Genomic DNA, 22,617 nt, shown 5'->3' with positions numbered 1-22,617 from the left:
TTTGTACGAGGAGTCATTCGTTGTAAGTCCTGTTAGTTAATAGCTGGAACTACAAACAAAGAACTTTAAAGAAGCGTTAAACTACGAAAAGTAAACAAAAGACACATAACGTGTCAGATTACAATAGGTATAAGTAAAGATATGAATATTAATTTAAGTCTTTATTAAGCCGGATGGAGAGAAGAAAGGGTGATAAACGCCATTTCTGTAGTTTTATGTACCATAATATCATCAATATATCCGTCTTTCGAATGCCGTATTGTTCATATACAGGGATATAAACGGGATAGTACACGGAGGGAGGAAAGATAGCAGAGATGCCATAAGGAAGGTAGGTCGGGCGCCTTCTCAGTAGGTCAGTTACTAGAACTAATGAGGCGTTCTGGTTCCTTGTCAAATCAAAACCAATCTGCCAGAGATTGGTGACTTTATTTTGAAAATAATGGGCGGGTTCCATAGAAGGTGCGTAAGGGCGGAGCTAGTAACGTTCCTCGTCCCCCGAACACCCGCATTTTGGCGCGCTGCTTTCTTAGGAGATTTTGCGTTATGACATCTCTGCTAGTCATTTGTTTTCCATGTCTAGGGTCACATCAATCTTACATAATGATAGACGAACAAACAAACTGACGCATTGAGACATTGTTATTAAATTGAATAGTAGGAGGTAATGCATGAATAATATTGTAGTTTTAAATGATTATGTGGTAATCAATATCGTGCTTTATTTGTTTTGGGTCTCTACAATACTTATCATGGGGTTAAAGTGTAGAAATATGTTGTTTGCTGTAAAGGATAGCGGGAATGCCAATAATTGTACAGTTCCTAGTGGCCATAATTTACGTAATTTTATTGAGCTAACTAAAAACAAAATATCTCACGACCTTTCAGCATCAATGTTGTAAAATACGGAGCCTCGTGAAAAATTGCATACAAGCAAAAAATAACAATGTGCATTGTCTAGATGAGCCACGGAGTTAACTGTTACTGGATGTGTCATCGTGAGACTTGAATCAGAGAAGCGTACCCAACCAAAACTTTTTGTGGAAAATAGTGAAACTACTGTTTTAGAAATTCGCACTTTAATGAAGATTTAAGGCAATTAAAATCATAAACAAGTGAAGTCTATAGAAATTCTAATAAATAGGTATTGCTTGTTAGTAAAACGATCATAAGTCCCCCTTGTCTGGGACTGCGCAATTGTCATTATCACTACAGTTTCATCATCTTAACACACACTCACGTCACTCACACACAAACACATTCACCTAATTGAGTAATTAAGTCCCCATACCATATCCAGTTTTCCTAAGTCTGCGCGACTCAAGGAAATGATCTTGAATGAGCATATCTTCCGCCTTCCACACAACCACACATTACTGGGCGTGACAAGAATCTGAATTGCATAAAAAACAACAATTCTACACATACTACATTATGCAACATAATACAACACTTTACATAAATAATCACAGCCTTATTACAAAAAGTTAAACATCTGTTGAACACTTGTCTAAAAAAAGTGTGGCTGCAAAATGGACCTTATTACAACGTCATAATCTGTCATTTTTTAGACAAGTCTTCAACAGACGTTTAAAAGTTTTTGTGGTACGACGGTTAGAGTTTACAAAAAGGTTGAAAACCATGTAAACAATAGACAAATGCTTTAAGTAAACAGTAAAGTTAATTGTAGGTAAAGAAAATGTTCTTCAATGTAAATTATTCGTATGAGAAGCGATATGCATAGAATTGTCTTGTAAAAAATAGTGCACGTTAATACAAAGTTGTTTGCAATTAATTTTATGTATGAAGACCATGGAGGAAGGTAATCAACGGAGGTGCCATAAGGCGACATATTCTAGGTCAAAAATGTACGTTGGCGTATGTCCAAAACGATCAGTTAGGAGTGAACTAACGCAGAGTTCGGGGTTCTTGAGATATTTTGGTTTCCCAAAAAATGAGCAGGTTTCAAAGAAGGCATATAAGGTTGGAGACAGTAACGTTCTTCGTCCCCCGAACACTACAGGTGTTTTTAGGCGTCGCTACTTTCTTAGGAGATTGTCCGTTATGACATATCTGCTAGTCATTTAGTTCTCCATGTTGAAGTTGCAATTATAAACAATGAATATAGATCTGATCGCGAAATAATGATAACTGAACGAATGCCGAGGGTTTATTAATTAGTCGACTTTTTTACAATATCATGAGCTTGAAAATGTTTTATGTAAGTTTACTTATGCTATTAATATTGCAATAACAATTAGCTTTATTATTTGTTGATAGCATCTGGTGCAACAATGTTATTTTTATGATACCTGAGGCGTAGATATAGCTATAGAAAAATCAAGGACTTTAACTTTGTAATAAGTTATACCTATATATATTTTTTTTACTTAAGATTATCTTTTATTATGTACCTTGTTATATATATTTCGAAAAAAGTACATATGTACATATAACATTACCCGAATAGTACCTAGAAATATTTGTAGTTAAATCTACCAGTGGGCGTCTTTCGAGTGATTAAAACGATGCAGCCTCCTTAAATCCTAAGTAAGTGGACTCCATAATTACATTCCCACACCAAAACCGAGTAAAATCGTCACTTCCAGTGTAAATTGCCGACAATTTATCTAGATACAAGATCACACGTTACTATCCAGACATATACTGACTCTTCTTTATTGGCGATAGAAATAACGGCTTGGGACTTGGAGTGTTAAGCCAACTGGATACGCCTTGAGCATGAATCTCGCTTCGGGTTTGTTCGAAAGAGTTACCGCGGCTGTGGTACACAAAGAACTCAAGAGGGTGGGTTTTTGTCAGAAAGGGAATGACACTCCCTCACGCTGCACCCACAGCGGGAGAGGTTATTTGGTGATTTCTCACCAAAAAACAGCAGAAATCTCTATGCGAAAAGCCTGAAATACAGAAAGGGGTGAGGCAACGCAACAAATACTGAGAGCTCACAGTACATTTTCGATAAATTCATCATTCTTTTTCATATGGTAACGTACACAGACAAACACAAGCATACATTTAAGTCACACACGTACATACATACTAGTATCGGTTCTCTTGTGCCTTTGTCAGAGGAAGCCAAACCATTGGCGTATCCAGATGGTTGTATCCTCTAAGGCTTTCAGTACATTAAACTGTAACATTTACTTCGTAGATAGCATCGTTTGTAAGGACGAAGTTTCCGAGATGTGGGCTTGAGAAATAGTCGAATTTAGACCAGATTTGTCTTTGTCTAGTCCTGGAATCAATTGATTTGGTCTTAGTGGTTAAAGTCGTATAGGGCTTTAGAGAGAAGAATGTATGTAAGTGATTGGAATTAAACTTATACAACCACTACAAAAACTTGAACATCTGTTGAACACTTGTCTAAAAAAAGTGTGGCTACAGAACGGACTTTATTTTAACGTCATAATCTGGCATTTCTTTAGAAAACTGACTGCAATTTTTAAAGGGATATGTTTTGTTAGTACTTAACTTATGTATTATGTGATTTTCCAAACTTTTGCATCCCTTTATTGCTAAACCAACGTTATTTTGCGTTATTTAATATAATCGTATCAACGTTATTTTCTAACCAACCAACTGTCTTGAAGAAATACTGTCTACCATTACTTTATCATTCAAAATGACCATAGAACAATAGATTGAACAATTTCATTGTAACCTATATTTACCAGCTTCTACTATCCGTTACAAATTAACGATGGTATCTTCCCAAAGATACCTACATTGTTATCGTGTGAAAATCAATTTGTCCAATCCAAGTAAGGTCAATCTATTGTTTCTAAAGCAATTAAAAATCTATGAAACATTTCCTCATTATAAAACGTTTTTTTGGTAAATAACGGAAATCATATTTCCTGTGTAAAGCCATTGCCATTTGAATAAATTAATTTTATTTTGTTATTTTTATGATTTGATTACGTGTTGAAGGGCGAGAATGGTTGGTAGGATACTATTCTTTTTGTCCCTTCGTTACTAAGGGCCTGGGACCCAAGATAGAATAAAATTAAATTATTATTTTGTATGTCTCTACACGACCACGGGACTACAGGGTCCCGGATTTTTGGAAGGCGAACGTGGGGCCGAAGCCAACACGCTGAAGCCCTTTTGAGACAACTTTAATGAAATGGCGACAAATAACAATAGAATTATTATTACAATTTTCTTATCTGATTTCCATAATCCTTAGTGTACTAAATCATGTACCTACTGAAAGTTTCAACTGAGCAACTGTACCACACTTGCTTTGCCGTTGCATTGCTATATTACGTTCTTACAAATATGATATGATAATAATTTTATGCCAAGAATTAAATAATATTGCCTTTAAAGAATATCGCTCGGATATATTCTGTCATATATTGCCATTGATAAAGTAATCCTATGGAAAATTTATCCGAAACAAACGCCTGTTTTTTTTTTATTATTGAGCTACCAACTCATCACCTCCACTTGCCCATAGACCCATTAGATCCTCAAATAACCACTCTATAAAACTACACTCTTCAAACCATTAATCTTTCGATGGTCAGCAGTAATTTTCTAATTAAACGCAAGTTGCATTTAACTCCTGCAATAATTACGTTGTTATGACTCAACCATAATTATCGCAGACCCCAGATAACTATACAAAAAAAAAAAAAAAATACAAAAAAACTTTTACCCATAGTTAATGATGATAAACAAGACATTGATGAATCGTTCTTTGTATCCTTAACAAATATTGAAACAGTGGATATCCATTTTGAAGGTTATTTCCAGATTAGAAACTCATTTTTCATTCTCCGATTATGACCATAGACAAAACATAAGCTACAACTTTGGCATGTTTTGATTTCAGTTTTTTTTTTTTTTTTACAAAAGAAAAATATATTTATGGCTAGTCATAATTATTTTTCATAAAATATAAATACTAAAATTAAAAGCTAATAAGTAGATCCCCATTATTATATGTGGTAAACCGTTAATTTATCTAACAGTTATAAGTTATGATCAATCAATAAACTTATATTGATAGAAAACTATGGGCACACGTATCTTTCTAAGTGTTACAAACGGACAGACGGACAGACATACTTTGATACTTTCCTGACTCTAAAGAACCACAGCAAAAACAGATTACAGTATGTAATTATAAGTCGGTTATTTAACGTTAACTAAGCCAAAACACTGTGTTTAGTTTAATCAGCCGTGACTAATCTTGACACGAGAGACAGTTGTAAGCTGCTTACATGTATTGTATATAAGCTCTAGTTCTTAAACAATTGCTACATGGCATACATAAGCCTGTAATATTTCTAGCACTAGTGGAAATCACGTTCTGCATGATGGGGCTTCTTGTAGGATATTCAACTTATATCTAGACTTAATTAAATTAAGTTAAAGTGTATTATTTCAGCAAATTATCATTGCCATGTGTTTGTTACTCTTTCAAGTGTAAACTTTTGAACTGATACGGATCAAATTGTGGATATCATATGAGCTAATTTTTACCCGGGTGTGGACCATAGACGAACCAACGGACCTACACCAATAGCAATATTCTTGAGTAATATTCAATAGCATTTACTAACACGTCAATTTCGCAATATTTCAACTCAAAACCTTCAAAACAAACAGTATTGTTTCGCTATTATCCCAGAAATAGTTTGTCGTAAAATACTAATACACGATCGAAGACCATTATGGTTTCCCATAAATAAGAGCTTTTGGTCCAATCAGCGAGTCCGTGGGTCATGGGAACGGCTATGGGGCGCAATCACGGAGTATATAAAGATGAACGGAGACGCCATAATTCAAGTAGGCCAGGCGCCTTCTTCTAGGTCAAATACTTACGATGGGTATTACCGAAACGATCAGTTACAAGTGAATTAACTAAGAGTTCTGGTTCTTTGACACATCTATCAACGATTTTTGGTATTACAAAAAATGGGTGGTTTCCAACGAAGGCGTATAAAGCTGCAAACACTAAAGTTCCTCGTCCCTCGCATTTTGGCGCGCTACTTTCTTAGGAGATTTTCCGTAATGGTATCTCCGCTAGTCATTTTGTTCTCCATGAGCGCAATCCGCCATGATTGTGAAGCACCATAGAAGTACTTCAAGGTGTAATACTGATGGGATTAGTTACGGTTTGTTGTCGAAGTCTGCCAGTCTTCGTTATAACGTTGTCTAACTGTGATCTCGACTGAATTGGGTATTGTAAGTTGTTTTGATGTTTTTAGGCTTTGGCATTGATGTGTCTTGATTTTTTTCTGTGATGTGTTGTAGGATTATTATAACTGTATACCGTTGCTAATTTTTTGTGAATATGCGATGCGATATTGTATTTATGCGATAGGGTAAACATACATAAAAAGATGACGATGAATTAAAAAGCTCTCCCTTTTTCGAGAGCCGGTTAAAAAGGAACTGTGCAAACCTTAATTTTAATTACAAAAAAAGTAGCTTAAAAATGGGTTGTTCTTTTATAAAGACAATTAATTGAAATAATAAAGCCAATTGATCGGTGAAATCAGATCGATTATTGCTTGTTAAATCGTAGAGCGTGCAAATCGGTATCGCTTAAAGATATTAACTTAACGATTGTAACCTAGTTTTTTTTGTGTCTTACACGTGTGTTACAATACTAAGTTTTTCCCACGGTTTCAATCGTCTCCTTAGGGAAAACACTAATTGATACCTACTAGGATCATGTGCGGAGATGAATTTGCACCAGGTCGGCTTCCAGTCCAGTCTAGGTAATCGGGGACCGATTCAGAAATGGCATAATACAATTTGACGCCCCTGGCTGCAGGCCTTAAATTCTAGGCATCTACAGGGAAAAGTCCGGTTAAGCAGTTCACAGCCTCCTAGGCTGAACTGCGAGATGCCAAACCAAAAAAAGAAATACAATTGACTTTGTCTACAAAGGTACCTACTGCTTCTATGATCTCAAAACATTTACTATAGTTAATATAGAAGTATGGGTAAGTGACATGGATAAGTTAGTCGACAATATTCTCACGAACGTAAGAACATTTCTATCTACCCATGATCGGCTGTCTCTCGATGGGATCGCATGTCAAGTGTCGGAGGCACTTGACATTGACGATATTGTAATAAACTGTTATGTTTTAACAAATGGAGGATAAAAGATATAGGTACTTATGTGTAAATAACTTTTTTAATGGTAGGATAAACATTATATTGTCAGTACACAGGATAAAAGAAAATTACCTACTATAAATTCAAATAGAAAAATTACAAAATAAAAAGTTCAGGAATCCTTTTTGATATAAAAAACAATGAGAGGTTTGTTTGTTTGCTATAATCTCACATAAAATAAATTTAGATACAATTTGCTCAAAGATGCGGGTTGTGTTGAATTTCCCTGGGGAAACAAACTAAGTCGCGGGCAAAATCTTATAATTTATAAAGAAATCTCCTTTAACAGCACAAAGTTCACAATTACCAAGATAAAATCAACAAATGAAAACCTCTTTTATGTAACTAGCCATAGACTATATGACAGTTAACCATAAACAATTGAACGAGCTTATTACCGCGGTCGCCATTAATGCTTGGCGCCCAGACTCAGGTGTGCTGTGAAATTATAATGTACTTGACCGTTCTAAACAAATAAATCAATCAACTGTCTTAAAACAGATCTTAATGTAGATAAAATAAAACAAAAAGTCAGGTAAATAAAAGACTGGCCAAAAGATTGGCTACTACAATTGAAAAGCTGGTCCAATTTGTTGAGAGTTTATTTATGAGACAATAAAGACTACAAAATTATAGTAGGTACTCATTTGATCTTTGGCCTTTATTGACCCATATTGCTTATTTAATTTGTCTAGACACGAGATTAATCCTTAAAGTAGGTAATCAAGTTAAGAAAATTTAATAAAATCAAATGCTTATTTCTTTGTAAAAAACCTGCATAATGGGTATAAGAAAAAAAATACATTCTTCTTTCACTTGTAGCTTTTAAACAATAGTCAATAGAAAAGCTTATAATATTATGCTAATATAAGCAAAGCCATAAATAAAACACAAATTGATCGAATTTCTAAATCTAGATTGTGTTAAAAGTCTGCATGAATTACGATTTTACAAGCCATCGCTTTTAAATAAGTTTTTTAAAGAATGGATCTCATAATAATCTTGGAAATAATAGTTCAATTTAAATTTAAATCACTTTAAATGTATTCATGTCTGACCACCCACTGGTTATGAGATAGAAACTCTAAAAATATCAGGTTACTATAAATTAGGTTCGAATTTGTCTCATTAAAATATTTTTGATAAAATATGTATAGGCACAGTAATTATATTTTTCAATGTCAAATAATAATATCACCTCTATGATTTACTGCAAACAGATTTAATAATCTTGTCGTTCAATTTTAAATTTGGAACGGAGGAACATTCCACGGTTCGCGGCAATTTTCAATTCAGAAAAAAAAAGTTCAAAGTAGTTTTTAATAAAAAAGGAACTAATTTGATAGTTGTCTTTTTATGATACAATAGCAAAATTCGATATGGCAAATTATATTTCACGGGTTTGCACTTTTTATAGAGAAAAAATAATTTTTGTATGATAAAAAACTGTGTAACTAATTGACAGTGATTGCGATATGCTGGTTTTGGTTAGTTTTTGCAGAAAAATTGCATGCAACTTCACTTTAAATGGTATTCTTTTGCAAAATCGATGAAACAATTGAATTATAACTTCGTACTTACCTAAACACTATAACGGATTGAGAAAAAAGGAAAAAGTTGATTTATTCTACTTTACGAGAATCAGCACCCATGCAATCATAGGGAGTTTCAGATATTTCCAAGAATTCCAACAAAAAAGAAGAATATTCAATGACCACAATTAATCGTGAGCAAAATGATAAAAATAATTGATGATGGCATGCACAAATGCAATTTGTTTGTAAGATTACATCTTGTAAAAGGAGGGTGTGTTGTGAAGCGAGCCTAGCAAAGCCATATCTCGATCCATTTGTTTATAAGCCATTATCTTAGAAATAAATGTGGCTGCGTGCAATCACTGGATTTGGTTTACGACGGAACGGCCCGTATTACGGAATACTAGCCTCCAATTAATTGCTGCAGAGTATCTTGTAAACGTCCAATTGCTATAAGAAGGCACTCTAGTTGTTCATTCTTATTCATATTTATTGACTACTCAATGCCTTTGCCAACGCTTTGTGAGACCCTACTTTCCAAGAAAATAGAATGACAATGTTGCAAAAACCCATAAATCCTTAGTATTTAAGCAGAACGGGCTGAGCTGTTAAGGATAACCGACAGTTTATTGTTCCCTACAATTACAACTTGCAAGTACTTACCATTTTGGACTTGAAAGCGAACAAAGGTTCACCGCCAACGAACTGCAAATTAGTACCTACATATGTACTGTCAGAGCTTACCTTATAAGCTAAACCACGAAAGACCACGCAGATTCACACAAATATGGTCTTAATTTCAATGTTATTGTTATACGATAAGATCGACATTCGCAGATCAATGGGGACAATTGTAAGGGTGAACGAACAATACATGTTAGTTGACAGGTTCCGTTCACATCGTGAGGTGGAGTCACGAATTTTTAACGCAAGCTCACGACGTGTTGTGATCAGCTGTTCTGTGACACTTCCAAGCAGAATTGGGCGCGAGTGACACACATGCACGATGCATGCAGTGAGTGTCCCACTGACGTTATTTATTGGGCTGCTGATAGTCCTGAGAGTTACCAGATAATTAGATCACCCGAATATTCCTCAGTTGTTTGGCTCCCAGCTTTTCTTCAAACCAAAGTTAATAACATCAAAGGTAAAAATATAATATTGCCTACCATGTTATAGAAAAAACAAAAAGAAAGCTTCCGAAGTTTTTGCAATACGACAAGTGAATTGAGGAAAGACTGTAATTAAATTACGTAACGAAATATTAAATAATAATTAGCTTATTTTATTTCATAGTGTTATCAACATAATTAAGGCTGTAGATTGAATGGCGTTAAAAGATGACGAAGATTAGAGAAAGAAAAAGTAAACAAATTAAAATTCAGTCTTACAGTTTAATCTAATAACAACTATCTCATAATAATAGTCTACATAATATCATGACAAACGACTGCGTCCAATTTGGGTGTTCCATTTATGTCCACGCGTGGGTATGACATAAATTGTATGGGAAAAACCACACAGGTGAAGATTTTACATCCGGATCATTAGCCGCAAATATTTCGTCATGATAGGTATGAACAATAGCCTATGTGACAGAAGCTGTGGTCATCAATCAATCATTTTGTAAAAAAAAACAAAGAATTTTTATTACCAGCTTTAAAAATTTTTAGAGGCCTGCGAATTAATTTTTTAAATTAAGAGATGAACAAAATAATGTATAAAAAAACTTTATTGTCAACAAAGGTATAATTAAAACTGACTGATGAAACGCCTGATAATTTTCTTAATTTAATGAAGAAGAAAAGGTACATACATACTTATACTTACTATTTATAGAAATAACTATTTTGACCAAAAAATAATTTCATAAACCAATTTTTACCACAAACATAGTACCTACCCAAAGTTTTGACCCAAAATAGGTACCTAACGGTTGGAACATTTGACAAAAGCAAGCCAAAGCATAAATCAAATTAGACATCGCTAAGCTATAGCCTAAGCTTGTAAAAATACATGAAGCAAACACAAGAGCCTTTTATCTAAGATAATGATAATGATGCCATTTTATATAACACACAACTACAAACGCCTTTGTAACATCTTATAAAATACCATCAAAATACTAATAAAATAGTTGGACATTACAGTCCCTTATTACCTGATGGGTTTGCAGCGATAACACAGATCGTGGTATTTGAAATTACTCCTAGAGAATGTTCTCATTATTATCTTATACTACAATGGATTCTTTTGTATCGTGTTTACATTTAAAGGTATTATATAATTTGTATAAAGGTCATGAGTAATCTTTAAACGTTGAACTATCAACTTTTACCTTACCTTTGTTAGTTGCTGTTGTTTTAGCCTCTGATTCTTTGTTTTACATAATGGTTTGAGGTTGAGGGCTGACATCATCGATACATTCGTGTTACTGGTGGTCATCAGATCACAGATGTCCATCAATAGTTTTTGAAATTCTAAAAAACAATGAACAATGAATATTGTCTATTGTATTGTGAACCTATAGTTCTCATAGGTTTCTATGTTGTCTCTAGCTATGAGAAAATTAGATTAAAAGGCGTATGCAAATTAGTGATTCCGATCAGAATTTTGGCAACGGCAGCTCGATCAGGTGTTCTTGTTTAGAACAACTGATTACCTACTCGTTATTTTGAAATAAGTTTACTACTTTATAGTTTCAGTGATGTTTAGTGAATTATTGCAAACGTTAAAAAATCCACGTGGAAGGAGGGATCCTACTGAGAATGTTGTCTTTACCAAGCCCGTACCATCTCCAGCATTAAATCCGAGTTCAAGTAATCGGAGACTGGCACCCAGCCCTGGGATTACAACCGTGACGGTAATACGAGAATACAATATATTTGACGCACATACCTATAATTAAGGACTTTTGCACACGTGCGGGCCTGCGGGGTTTCTCTCGCAAATTCGACTCTGGTTTAAGCCGGTTTTTGTGACAACTTTCTAGAGATTCCCACAGCGTTAAGTACCCTTAGAAGTGCTAATGTATATTATTGGGCAGTTATTATTAGTTGTACGCTGTCTGCCTGATAAGGCTGAATTTGTAAGGCTTTAATCTGTACTTGTTATGGTCAGGATAATTGATGATTGCTGTGTAAATCGTTTTAGACAAGAAATCAAGTCTTTATTTAAAAAACCGCTTGATTTTTTGTAGATATTTATCATTCACAATGTCTTATTTACCAACGTCGATTTCTAATAAATATCAAATATTATAAAAATAACACTGCAAAAAATCTAAAATTCTTTTCGGCACACCTAAATCTTGTAATATTGATAGATACATTTTCGTCCTCGAAACGACGTCTAATGAAATACGTCCCCGGTCTCCTAACAAGTTTGTGAAGCCGATCGATACTAAATAATGAATTGCTGTTGATAATGAGTGGTTTTTTAGTCTAAAACGGTGATTTAGAATCGGCGCCATGGCGCCATATTGCTCGGAGATGGAAGATAGTCGCACGCGCAGCCGCGGCGAAGCTTTTGTTGTTCTACGATGTTAGAATCGTTGGGAGTACAATGTTGTAATTCTTTCGTGACATTTTTTCTCGACCAAAAGACGCCGACTAATTTCTGTTAGCGCGGTTGTTTTTGTCTCATTAATTAAGTAGGTACCTATTTCTGCAGTCATGGTTTCCAAATTTTAAGTGGCCAAGATTGTCTTCGTTATTCTTAGCGGCAATATTTCGAAAACTGTAAATTATTTTAGACCCTATCCAGCAATCCCCATTTCTTTTCCTACCATAACTAAAACAAACACCCATTCAATTAGCTCCACTTTCGATAGAGGGTTCGAGCAATCGATTGGAACCGATTGTTCACTCGATTCAACCGCAGCTCTAAGTGCGAGCGCCATTATAATCTATCCGTCAAGATCTCTATCGAATCCAAATGGCTGTTTGAATTTCCCCTTTAGTACATTTTATATGGATATCCGAGGACATTCGCAATAAACTAGCGGTTGCCTTTGTGCTCCGTTCCCACGTCCGATGGCGATATAAGAATCGATTGAACTTTGTTCTTCGCTGTTTGTTTAAATTGTTGCGTTCTATTTGTTCCCTTTGAGGTAATTTAAAGGACTTGCTACTGGAGTGCTCTTGTTTGTCTTTGTTTTAGTTGTTCTCAGGTTTATGTGTACCAATACCTAGGCAAAAGCTCAGCTATAAGCCTTTCGACTCGGTATGTCAACGATATTTATGTGTAACGGATGAGAAAGGAGGTGCTTTTAATTTTTTTTCGTTATCCAACAATAGTACTGACCATTTTCGTCTGAAAAAAGAAATTTCTCCAAAATAAGTTCAACCTTGAGTCGTTTCTCTTAAAACCACTTTAAAGTCAACGTGACCTACATTAGAAAAGCTTTATTTCTTTCACCTGCTTTTAGCTACAGTTAAACTCTAGAGAACATAAACAAACTGTTAACACGATGTTTTCGCAAACAATAGTGGTTAACACGTAATGTTAACTCGTAACTTATACGTTGCAGTAACTGTTATGATAGTTGCGTATAACGGAACGCCTGTGAATGAGAAGTACTACATTGTTTTTGGCGCAGTGATAAGAGATCTAAATACACTTTTGTTGTATTGTTGTAATGTCATTTAATGTATTGTTTTGGAGTCAGAATAAGTGAAGGTTTTTCTTTTTCTGCTCTTCTGATATTTACTGATTGAAAACCAAAAGACTTGGATTTACTTTATACTTATGCAGCAAAGGTCCATTATTAGCAGAAGATAATATTTTCAAAATTATTTTTTTAGTTATATAAATCATTCTTTAACATTATCAGTTTTGAATAGTGAAAAGAATTTCGAGAGTTCCGAAATGGAATTATTCTATCTTATTTATGTTTCTCATGCAGAGTCACGCGTCAGATGAAACGTACGAAAACCAATTTATTTCCCATCAAAAACCCGTTCACTGATCGCCAATCGAAATTCACACAATCTATAATTTTTGATGGATATCAATTGTGTGCAACTAGCACCGCAAATAACTGAACAAAGTTATCTAGAAAAATCCTTTTGAACTGTCTAAATCTGGACAAATGGTAGAATTTTGGCCGTACATTTATCATTTCGTGTTTTTTCAGAATTGGTTGTGCGAAAATGCAATCAAAGTAATGGATTTATTGATAACCTAAGACTTCGTGTTTTACATGTTGTTAGCCGCAGACTCAGACGATAATACCGGTTCTTCCATGACAAAATAATCTGAATGATCACTGTCGACGAACTCCAATGTCTGTCTGTCATCGGTAAAAACATTTCGACTGGCCACGCTAAACACGATAGTAACGGGTCGATAACTCTGACTTTTTGCTACCAAACCCTCCACCGATGCACAAGCATTCGAACAAAAACTTTTTCATATTAATTTGACATTTAATTAACAATGACACTATTATTGCAACATTGTAAATGTAAAAACTTATTATTATAACAAATGTAGGTCATTATTTGTTATGTAAATAAACGAATACACGGCACATTAAACTTGTTGTGTTAAAATGTCACTGAATATCTTCATCGCATACAGAATTTGGGGTTTATAGGGTAATAGAGAAACTTTGAGCAGAAACGATGGGGTCGCGTTGAGCGCTGACCTCCGAACTCGAATGGCTCATTGAGTATAAGCAGCTGAGCGGCATCGTCATCCATTCAGCCGACGCTATCGCCCGTCGCTCAGTGCCGATCCTAAACACGGAACGCGTCACACGCGCCAGCAACGTAGGCTGCGTAACAGTGTACCTTTGCCTTTTATTTTTTACGCGCGCTTGGCGGGAACTTTGACAGATAGATTTTTTTAAATCGACTTCGATAAAAACTGGCAGCCATATTGTACGAATTATTTTATAGTGAAATGAGTGTTTGATTGTGAAGCTAATATTTTGCAAAATAAAACAAAGTGTTTCGAGATGATGACGTCTGTGTACCATGAGGTGAGTGCACGACATTTCCCACTTGGCATTTAGTTGTTTTTGTTGAGTAATTGTCTTCGCAAATTGGACCCTACTGTTGTTAACCTTTCGTTTTTCATATTATTTAGACAATTTACGTTATGAGTCCAAATTGTAAGGCATTTAGGAATTTTGCAAGAATGTGTGTTATTTTTATATTTTTTTCAATGTTGATTGTTTTGCGTACAAGTTCAAGTGTCATGGCCGTTTATAATTTAAATTCTAAAAAAGTCGTTATTGTTCGGGCCTGATTAAATATTAATTTATGCAATAACTCTTAATGAAAAACCGTTATGAGATTCAATCAATGTTTTTGAACACGTGTGGCATATTCAAATAAGATTTAGTGTGACAAATGTTTCGTATGCGTTGTCACAGAGTAGATATTAAGTGTAAATATTAGTTTAGACACTGCACCCATGGCAGGCGACAAGTTCAAGATTATTTAGCATATGTAAACATAAGGAATGTGCATAATATTTTATCGAATTCGTTAGAAGTCTAATGCTATGTAAAGCATAGAATATTTACTTACGATAAGTGTAATCCGACTGTAGCATTTACAAATATGTAGATGTAGATACAACTCTCTGTTCAGTTCCCATTAGACCTTCTTAGTATTTTTCATACCGATAGTATTCCCCGTAGCCTTATCTAAAAGAGCAACTTTACACTAGCTTCTCCAATGACATTCGCTGTAAACTAGACGTCTCGTGACGTCTAAGAAACCATCATGCATCACGTTCAGGAGTTGAATTACAACCTACACGTTCCTGTTGCATAAAAGCATATCTTACTATGTAGGTACTGGTAACTACCAAAACCGGGCAACTAACATTAATTTAGGAAGCGGAAAGAATCATTACCATGCAGTTTGTTTATCCAATTTAAAATGAAACAGGCATACCGCTTCACTGGTTTCACTGCAAGTTTTTTCCATGTTCTTACATATTATCATGTCTACACTTTATTTTGGTTGTTTGTCCTGTTCGTTATCGACACTGATCTATTTGTATGGGCAACGGAAAGTAAGCAACGAAACATGCTATCGCTAGCTAGTCAAATGTTTACTCTATTCTGTTTGTTTACAATCGACAGAATGTTAACTTCGAGATTTCCATCTTTGGTGTTTAGAGTTTGTTAGTTTTTTAGGGACTGGTAACTTATCTCTGGCAGCTGTCAATTAGTGTGTGGCTGGTTTTCGGCCGTTTTTTGTTGATTATTCCCTAATTATGTCAGAAAGCTTTTGTCACGTTGTTTTGGCCCGAATTTATGGTTGCCTTTCATTCCAGGCAGGTGGCATATTGTATAGAATTAGGATATCGTGCTTAAAATTTTGCAGTTTACCTATATGCCAAATAGTACATTTCCTGTTGATTTATTTATTGGTACAAACAAGACGAAATTCTGACAACTTTTTTTAACATCCGCACTAATAGCAACAATTTGATTTGAACTTTTATGGTTTGTTTGTGATATCTTATCAAGACATCTAGAAACTGTTTTTTAAATAAAATATTTGCCAAGCCTATCGACATTTTGCGTCATTGAGAATCGTTAAACGTTTAGATCATAAATAGGCAAGTCCTTTAAAAAAATATATTTTATTATTACTTGGAGAAAATGTTAAGAATGTTGATGTAGCACCTTTTTACTACATAATCGTCGTTGCGTATAAAGAGAGATTTATCAATGAACTTATTTATCAGGTAAAAACTATTTCGATAACTTTCACCATATCACTTTCAAAACGATGATAAAGTGTGCGTTACCCATCATTACATAGTTCACGGCACTTTCATGCTTTCTCTGCTATCATCATTGTTATCACCATTATTTTCGTATCAGACGCTTCAATGGCAAAAACCGATGTCTTTAAGTTTCTCTCGAGTAATCATATCGATATTATGCAAAGGAGCCATCCGAATAACGATTTGAACTGTGACCCAAGACCAAATTATATCTGCGTTGAATGGCATTCCACATAGATTTTAGGATAAGATCAGGAACTTTTTATTTCTAATCTTTATTGATGGATATCGTTTTAAGACTACCTGATAACGTGTTTTAAATTGTTTCTCACGATTTTTATATTAAGAACTCATGTTTTAGAATTAAACCGTTTATTTTTATGATGGAATTAGGTAATATCTGTCAAAGTAATAAAATTAAAAAGTATTGATGATTTCAATTGGATTTCTTTAAAAAATAACTTTAGTGGGTCTATATTTTACGACTAAGTGCACCGTTTTGAGCCTTTTAAGTAACACTTTAAATATTTTAACTTCAAATGGTCGTAATTACTTTGTTTTGTTTTAAATGTCCATTACCGGGTTTTTGTTCTCAATAGTCGGCGGTAATTTACATATAAAGCGTTATTATGTGGTTTAATGTGCGTGCAGTACTAAATATTTCTTAATTTTTATTAAGGAAATAAGAAAAAAAATGTGCATATTAATTAAAAACAATGCAGTTGTAAATCATGATGAATTTATTTGTGTCATATTATGCGCCTTATATGCTTAGTTTACATCAGACACAAAACATATTTTTCTGATATTTATTTACCTTAAGTCTTCATGTTTGCTTGTTACATACCTTTACAAACAATACCTGTCATTGTTATCCTTTTTTACATAGGTAAATCTAAATTACTTTTCTATGACCACATACTCTAATATTCTATCATCTTTAATCACTTATTTAAATCCTAACCGTCGTCCGTCTGAGCGTATCCATATTAACATTTCGTATATAGTTCGACAGGAGCGTATGGTGGCTGTGGCGGTTTTGATGACGTCATCGCTGACTCATACTGGCTGGGCCATGTCTGCCTCCCATTCACGAACTCCTTACTGGAAATCGAAGCTTTAATAAGTCAATCTTTACTTAATCGAAAAACAATTGATGGATCGGTTATTGTAAACAGCAGTTAGTCATTAATTTAGGGTAATTTGGGGGCATTACCATATATAATTTTGGCTGAAACTTTTTACTTGATTGATACAATAATTTAAGTGGGATAGTGGGATGATACGTTAGTGGTAATTCTCTCGATATTAAATACGATAATCGATATAATAATTAAGTAAGTAAGCAATAAAATTAGAAGATCGTGATTTTATCTAAACCAAGTTATTGCTTCACGTTACATTACAAAACTTCGAATTTAACAATTATGTGTTCTGATTTTTTGGTAGCTACAACCTACTTTTACACCTATTAAGTTTCTTCAGCGTTATTAATTTTCAAGTGAAGGCTTTCTACTAAGGCTTCGGGTATTACGTCAAAGAACGTTGGCTTACAATAAGTAGCCATTAGCCATCCATATCGTTCAAAAATAACCGTCGTTTTTGAACGACAATTATACATAGTTGACCCTGATTGATCGAATGAAAGTTTAATACATACCACAAGTATAGAGGAAGCCATTTGTTATTTATGACGTTTTAACTACACGAAAATACCTTTCAACAAGATTAAAATGTTTTATAATCTTTGTGTTAGAAACCTCAATTTTGGAAGCGCATCGCAGCCGGTTTTATAACATTTGTAAGTATGGGGTTAGTGGGATTTAGTTACGACACGAAAATTGTTTCCTATGGGCTGTAGCTGAGTCATCGAATGTGTGTTCTATTTACTAATGGGAATTAAAATTTCCCCTCGTCTCTGGGTTCATTGGGATAGATAGGGGCGTAGTGACATGAGTCACTTTTAATTTCTCCATCTGTGGGACCCTTGTTTTTATAACGACGGTCGCGCCTGGTCAATCTTGACCAATTCTTTTCCTGAAAATTTATGAACATTGTATATTTTCATAATGGGCTACGGAGATTTTGTTTTAACCAAATGTTCCTTAGAAAAATCGTGCTAGATTTCATGCCGCCTCTTAAAATAATTATGAGATCAAAGATTTCTTAAAATGCACGATGCATCCAGGCGCAACGCGACGTAGGTATTTTGCGTGCTCCCTTATTTCAGTTCGCGTGCATTCATTAGTGAGTCATCTCTCAGCCGCGCTCACAATTTTGCACTTATTTCCGCTGGCCGTGACTCTGTACCGTAATAATGTCACAGAACAAAACAAGACTGTCTCCCCATTCATATGTGAGACTCTCAACTAGTCTCAAGTACCTATTCTTCAATTCATAACATTGTCTTGCACAGTTTTTTGCCCCTTTGTGTGTCCTTTCGTCACGCCATTCGAGTCTACGAGGTCGAGAGGCCCCTGAATCGCACCATCTATCTTCATAATACCTGTATTATTCTTATTTCTTATAGTCAAAATGGAAATGTATGACCAGCAACTTTTTGCAGTTTCAGTATTGACTTCCGCATTATTTTTCTTGGAGCAATTATTTTGATGCCTTACGAAACAAGTGCTCGATAATTGCTGCGATTATCCGAAGAAAAAACTGAGATGACGACAAAAAATTTAGCGCAAATAATTCGAGCAGATCGCTATGAGTCATTGAAAGCTGGACGATAATAATATTGTAGCAAGCTTCGTTATGGATCTGATTCGGCAGTAATAGGTACTCCTACATATCGCATCTCTATTCAATCGAAATCAGAAGTCTATGCATTCAATCGCACCTTAACTAGACTGACGCAATCCTCAATTGAAAACATTGTTGCAGAGCTTAGCGTCCCTGACTTTTTAATTATACATATTGTGTAACGTAAGTTTACCTTTCTGGGAACTATCGGTGTCGTCTGCGTGAAGATAGACCGTGGGAGTGCGTCCCTCTTGACGGTTGACTGATGTTACCGATTACAAACAAATTAATGAATGGCTTACCGTGAAGCAATCAGCTTTTAAAAAACCAACCCGCAAACAATGGAACATCATTTGCCTAATTGAGAGGAAGTTCGGATGGGAACCGAACGAGAAAAACCACTAGTGTTCGCAAGCTTACTGAAGATAAATACCGTATCTTTGTTTGTTTTTAATGATCAATGAACATCTTCGCACCTTCACCCACATATTTAGTTATATCGTTCACCGTACTTGATAGGCGAGAAATGCTTTAGGTAGCTAAACCGATCAACTTCGCCTCCGCAAGTAAAAAACAACTTTTTAGGCTCATCGTTCTTCCGGACCGACGCCCACAAATCACAGTTGGGTGATACCAATTCCAGTTGTACGCGGTTCTGATCTTAGAAACCAGGTGATTAGCATAAACGGAGCCGGTCGAGGCGAGGCGATTGAGATAGCCAACGGCTTGTTCTACCACGGTCCGTCGCCGCGTATCCATTCAAATGAGATCGGTTACACCTTAATTTATTCATGATATCTCTAAATATCAATATAAATTAAACAATAGATTATTGCGGATGTGGAGAATTTATGTGGTAAAACTGTTACGTTCATCGGTCATTCGATACCGCGTGCATAATCGATTCTGTGGCTTTGGCTTTGCACTTGACCTTCTAGCCATTGGTTTGTTGCATCACACGTGTGCGGTCATGGCGTGGTGTTATTTTGCATAGAATCTGTCACAGGTTTCTATTTGTAACGACTGGTTGTCTGTCTAGACACAACAGTTAATTGATATCCTTGAGTATCCATTATGTTGCATCATTGATATAACTAGATCAGGCGATATATTAATATCAACGTGTGTAACAATAGCTAACTGCAGACTTTCCAATTGACCTTTATTGGAGTTAGGTACAAAGCTATGTGGAAATAGTCCAAGGTTAGCCACCGGTAACGGATTTGAGATCCGGCGGTCACGACTCACTCGACCGGGCTTACTTAAATCTTTGATAATTGCTGTCCTGCAACCCCACAAAAGGCTAGCGATTTAACTGATATTGAGTATTAATATCCGTGTAGTGTACGCCTCGTTTAAACTGTGCCATATTAATGTAGTTTACGGCTTCATAATGTAGCTTTGATACATTTGTTTTGCCTTCACACTCACCGGTGTTGCCAAATATTTCGTCTAAGATATGTTGAGCTATTGTTACGTTTGTAATGTCAGCAATTGTTTTAACCTTTTTGCAACCAATAGAAATCTGCCAATGGATTAATAAAAAACTTAACCGAAAAATTAGTAGGTTGACTTGAAAAAAATATTTCGACATTAAATTAGTTCGGCTCATGACATTTCTTACAATTTCTTCACAATTCAACAGATTTTCCGAATGCTTCGTTTTGTGAACGATTGAGCGGTCCACGGTCACGAACGCTCCGCCCGTATGATCGGCCGTTCACCGTAACTAATTTTGATTTTATGGAATTGCATAGTGTGAGTCAATCGTTCGTCTCTTCTTGTTGCAAATATTCTACTTACTGTACTTTGTCAACTCTCCCATAGCATTTGACTTGATGTTCAGTCACGGTATTTACGAAATCGATGTTCAGAGGCTTAGATATAACACCTATCGCGTAACCTTTACCTACATATTTCTTGTATGTCAAGCTCAATTTGAACCGTTCTAGAGTGTTGATAATTTCTCTCCTTTTAAGCGTAGATGTGCTGTCTCTTTACGGATACGCCTTTGATGAGATATCAACATACAAGTGTATAATATGCAAATATCTGAAAGCTGTCCGTGTGACCCACAAACGGGTCGTGTCTGCAGGCTAGCGGCTGAAGGCGCACGCGCCGGCCCAATCGTACACGATAGCGAATACGAGATAGCCAGTACACAATGTTTTATTAATCAACCCCATTGTGTGGACCCAGCTTTATAAGGGTTTGTCAGAACACTTGACTATTCATGAAAAAAACGATAGTCGAGTTATTCTCGTGACGTTTCTCAGAAATTGTATTATGTGTTCGCTTCATTGGTGCATTAATGTAATTATTGCTTGCAGTTACATTTCCTTTCCCTTCTTGGCGTGTAATTTCTTTCTACGTAGGAAGTTCTAATAGCCATTGTTTAGCTAACTGTAGTATAACATGCACGAGTAACGTTGGACTGTGTTTCCTTTAAGGATAATGTAAAAGCGGCCAAAGTGTAACAATTATTGTTGCAAAACTACTGTGAGACCAAAAAGTACTAGTAAACACGTAACATGTAACAATCCCTGGCCATTTTCTTTTTTTCGTTGCCTAGCGTACTATATACATATAAATATGCCAAATTGTTTTAAAAACATTTCTTATGAAGATGAAGTCCAGAATCAAACCATAATCGAATCCCAATATTTCTATCAACACTATAACCATAAACGCAGCAACAAGTACATTTATTAGTGTTGTAATGGACAATAAAGAATAAAGAGCCTCAATCAGAATAAGGCAGTGCAATATCTAGCGCGGTGCATCTAGGACCACCGGCCGCGAACATTTGCATATCGGTTCTCGCTTCATCGCAAACCTGTTGCACTCTGCGTACCAGTATCTATGTTAATTAACCGTTACAACGTCCTTTTTTTAAGTAGACTACCTTTTTTGTTTTGGATATCTAAGGGTTTACTGGATTTGCTTGTGTTTCTTGCATTTCATCTTGTTCCTCTTCTTTAAGTACTAAAATCTATGCTTAATCTGTTATACCGACCTGCAAAACGAATCCTTCTATCTATCTATTTGTCACCTGTCCCTTCTATTGTTTATCTGCCAATTGCATCTTCCTAGAAAGTTATATGATTTCCTTAACCTTATCAACTATATCATGCTATTCAAAGTTTATAGTTTCCTCAGCTACAGCATAATAGTGCAATTTCTATCGATTGACCTAATTCGCTTAACAACGAGTAGTTGATACGTAAATTACAATCTATGTTTCTCTTTGTTATTATCTTGAAGATACACCGTAAAGTTAACCACACGTAACGATAACATTACCTATCTAAATCATCAACATAATGTGTTCTATCATTATTCTGGTCTCATTGTTCTGCGGTCAATGCATCGAGGAATAGCCATTCCGTATTGTTATCAAAATCAAAAGTCTGAT

At 35.3% G+C, this 22,617-nt stretch overlaps 1 protein-coding gene across 2 annotated transcripts in view; it reads left to right on the top strand.

Moving 5' to 3' along the window:
- Nucleotides 1-22,617, top strand: part of LOC110373062 (leucine zipper putative tumor suppressor 2 homolog) — an 85,710-nt gene that overhangs the window by 29,513 nt on the left and 33,580 nt on the right. Inside the window, exon 1 of one of the 2 annotated variants that reach the window (XM_021330185.3) lies at nt 14,422-14,685. The exons of the other annotated variant lie outside the window; for it this stretch is intronic. Coding sequence (XP_021185860.1) covers nt 14,662-14,685 — 24 coding nt within the window. The 5' untranslated portion in view covers nt 14,422-14,661. Of the gene's footprint in view, nt 1-14,421; nt 14,686-22,617 lie in introns of those variants that run through there. 2 annotated transcript variants of the gene reach the window in all.

The sequence above is a fragment of the Helicoverpa armigera genome, chromosome 7 (assembly GCF_030705265.1).
Source record: "Helicoverpa armigera isolate CAAS_96S chromosome 7, ASM3070526v1, whole genome shotgun sequence".
NCBI lineage: Eukaryota > Metazoa > Arthropoda > Insecta > Lepidoptera > Noctuidae > Helicoverpa > Helicoverpa armigera.
The sequence above is the reverse complement of the archived record's forward strand: the minus strand, read 5'-3'. Positions and strand labels throughout refer to the sequence as shown.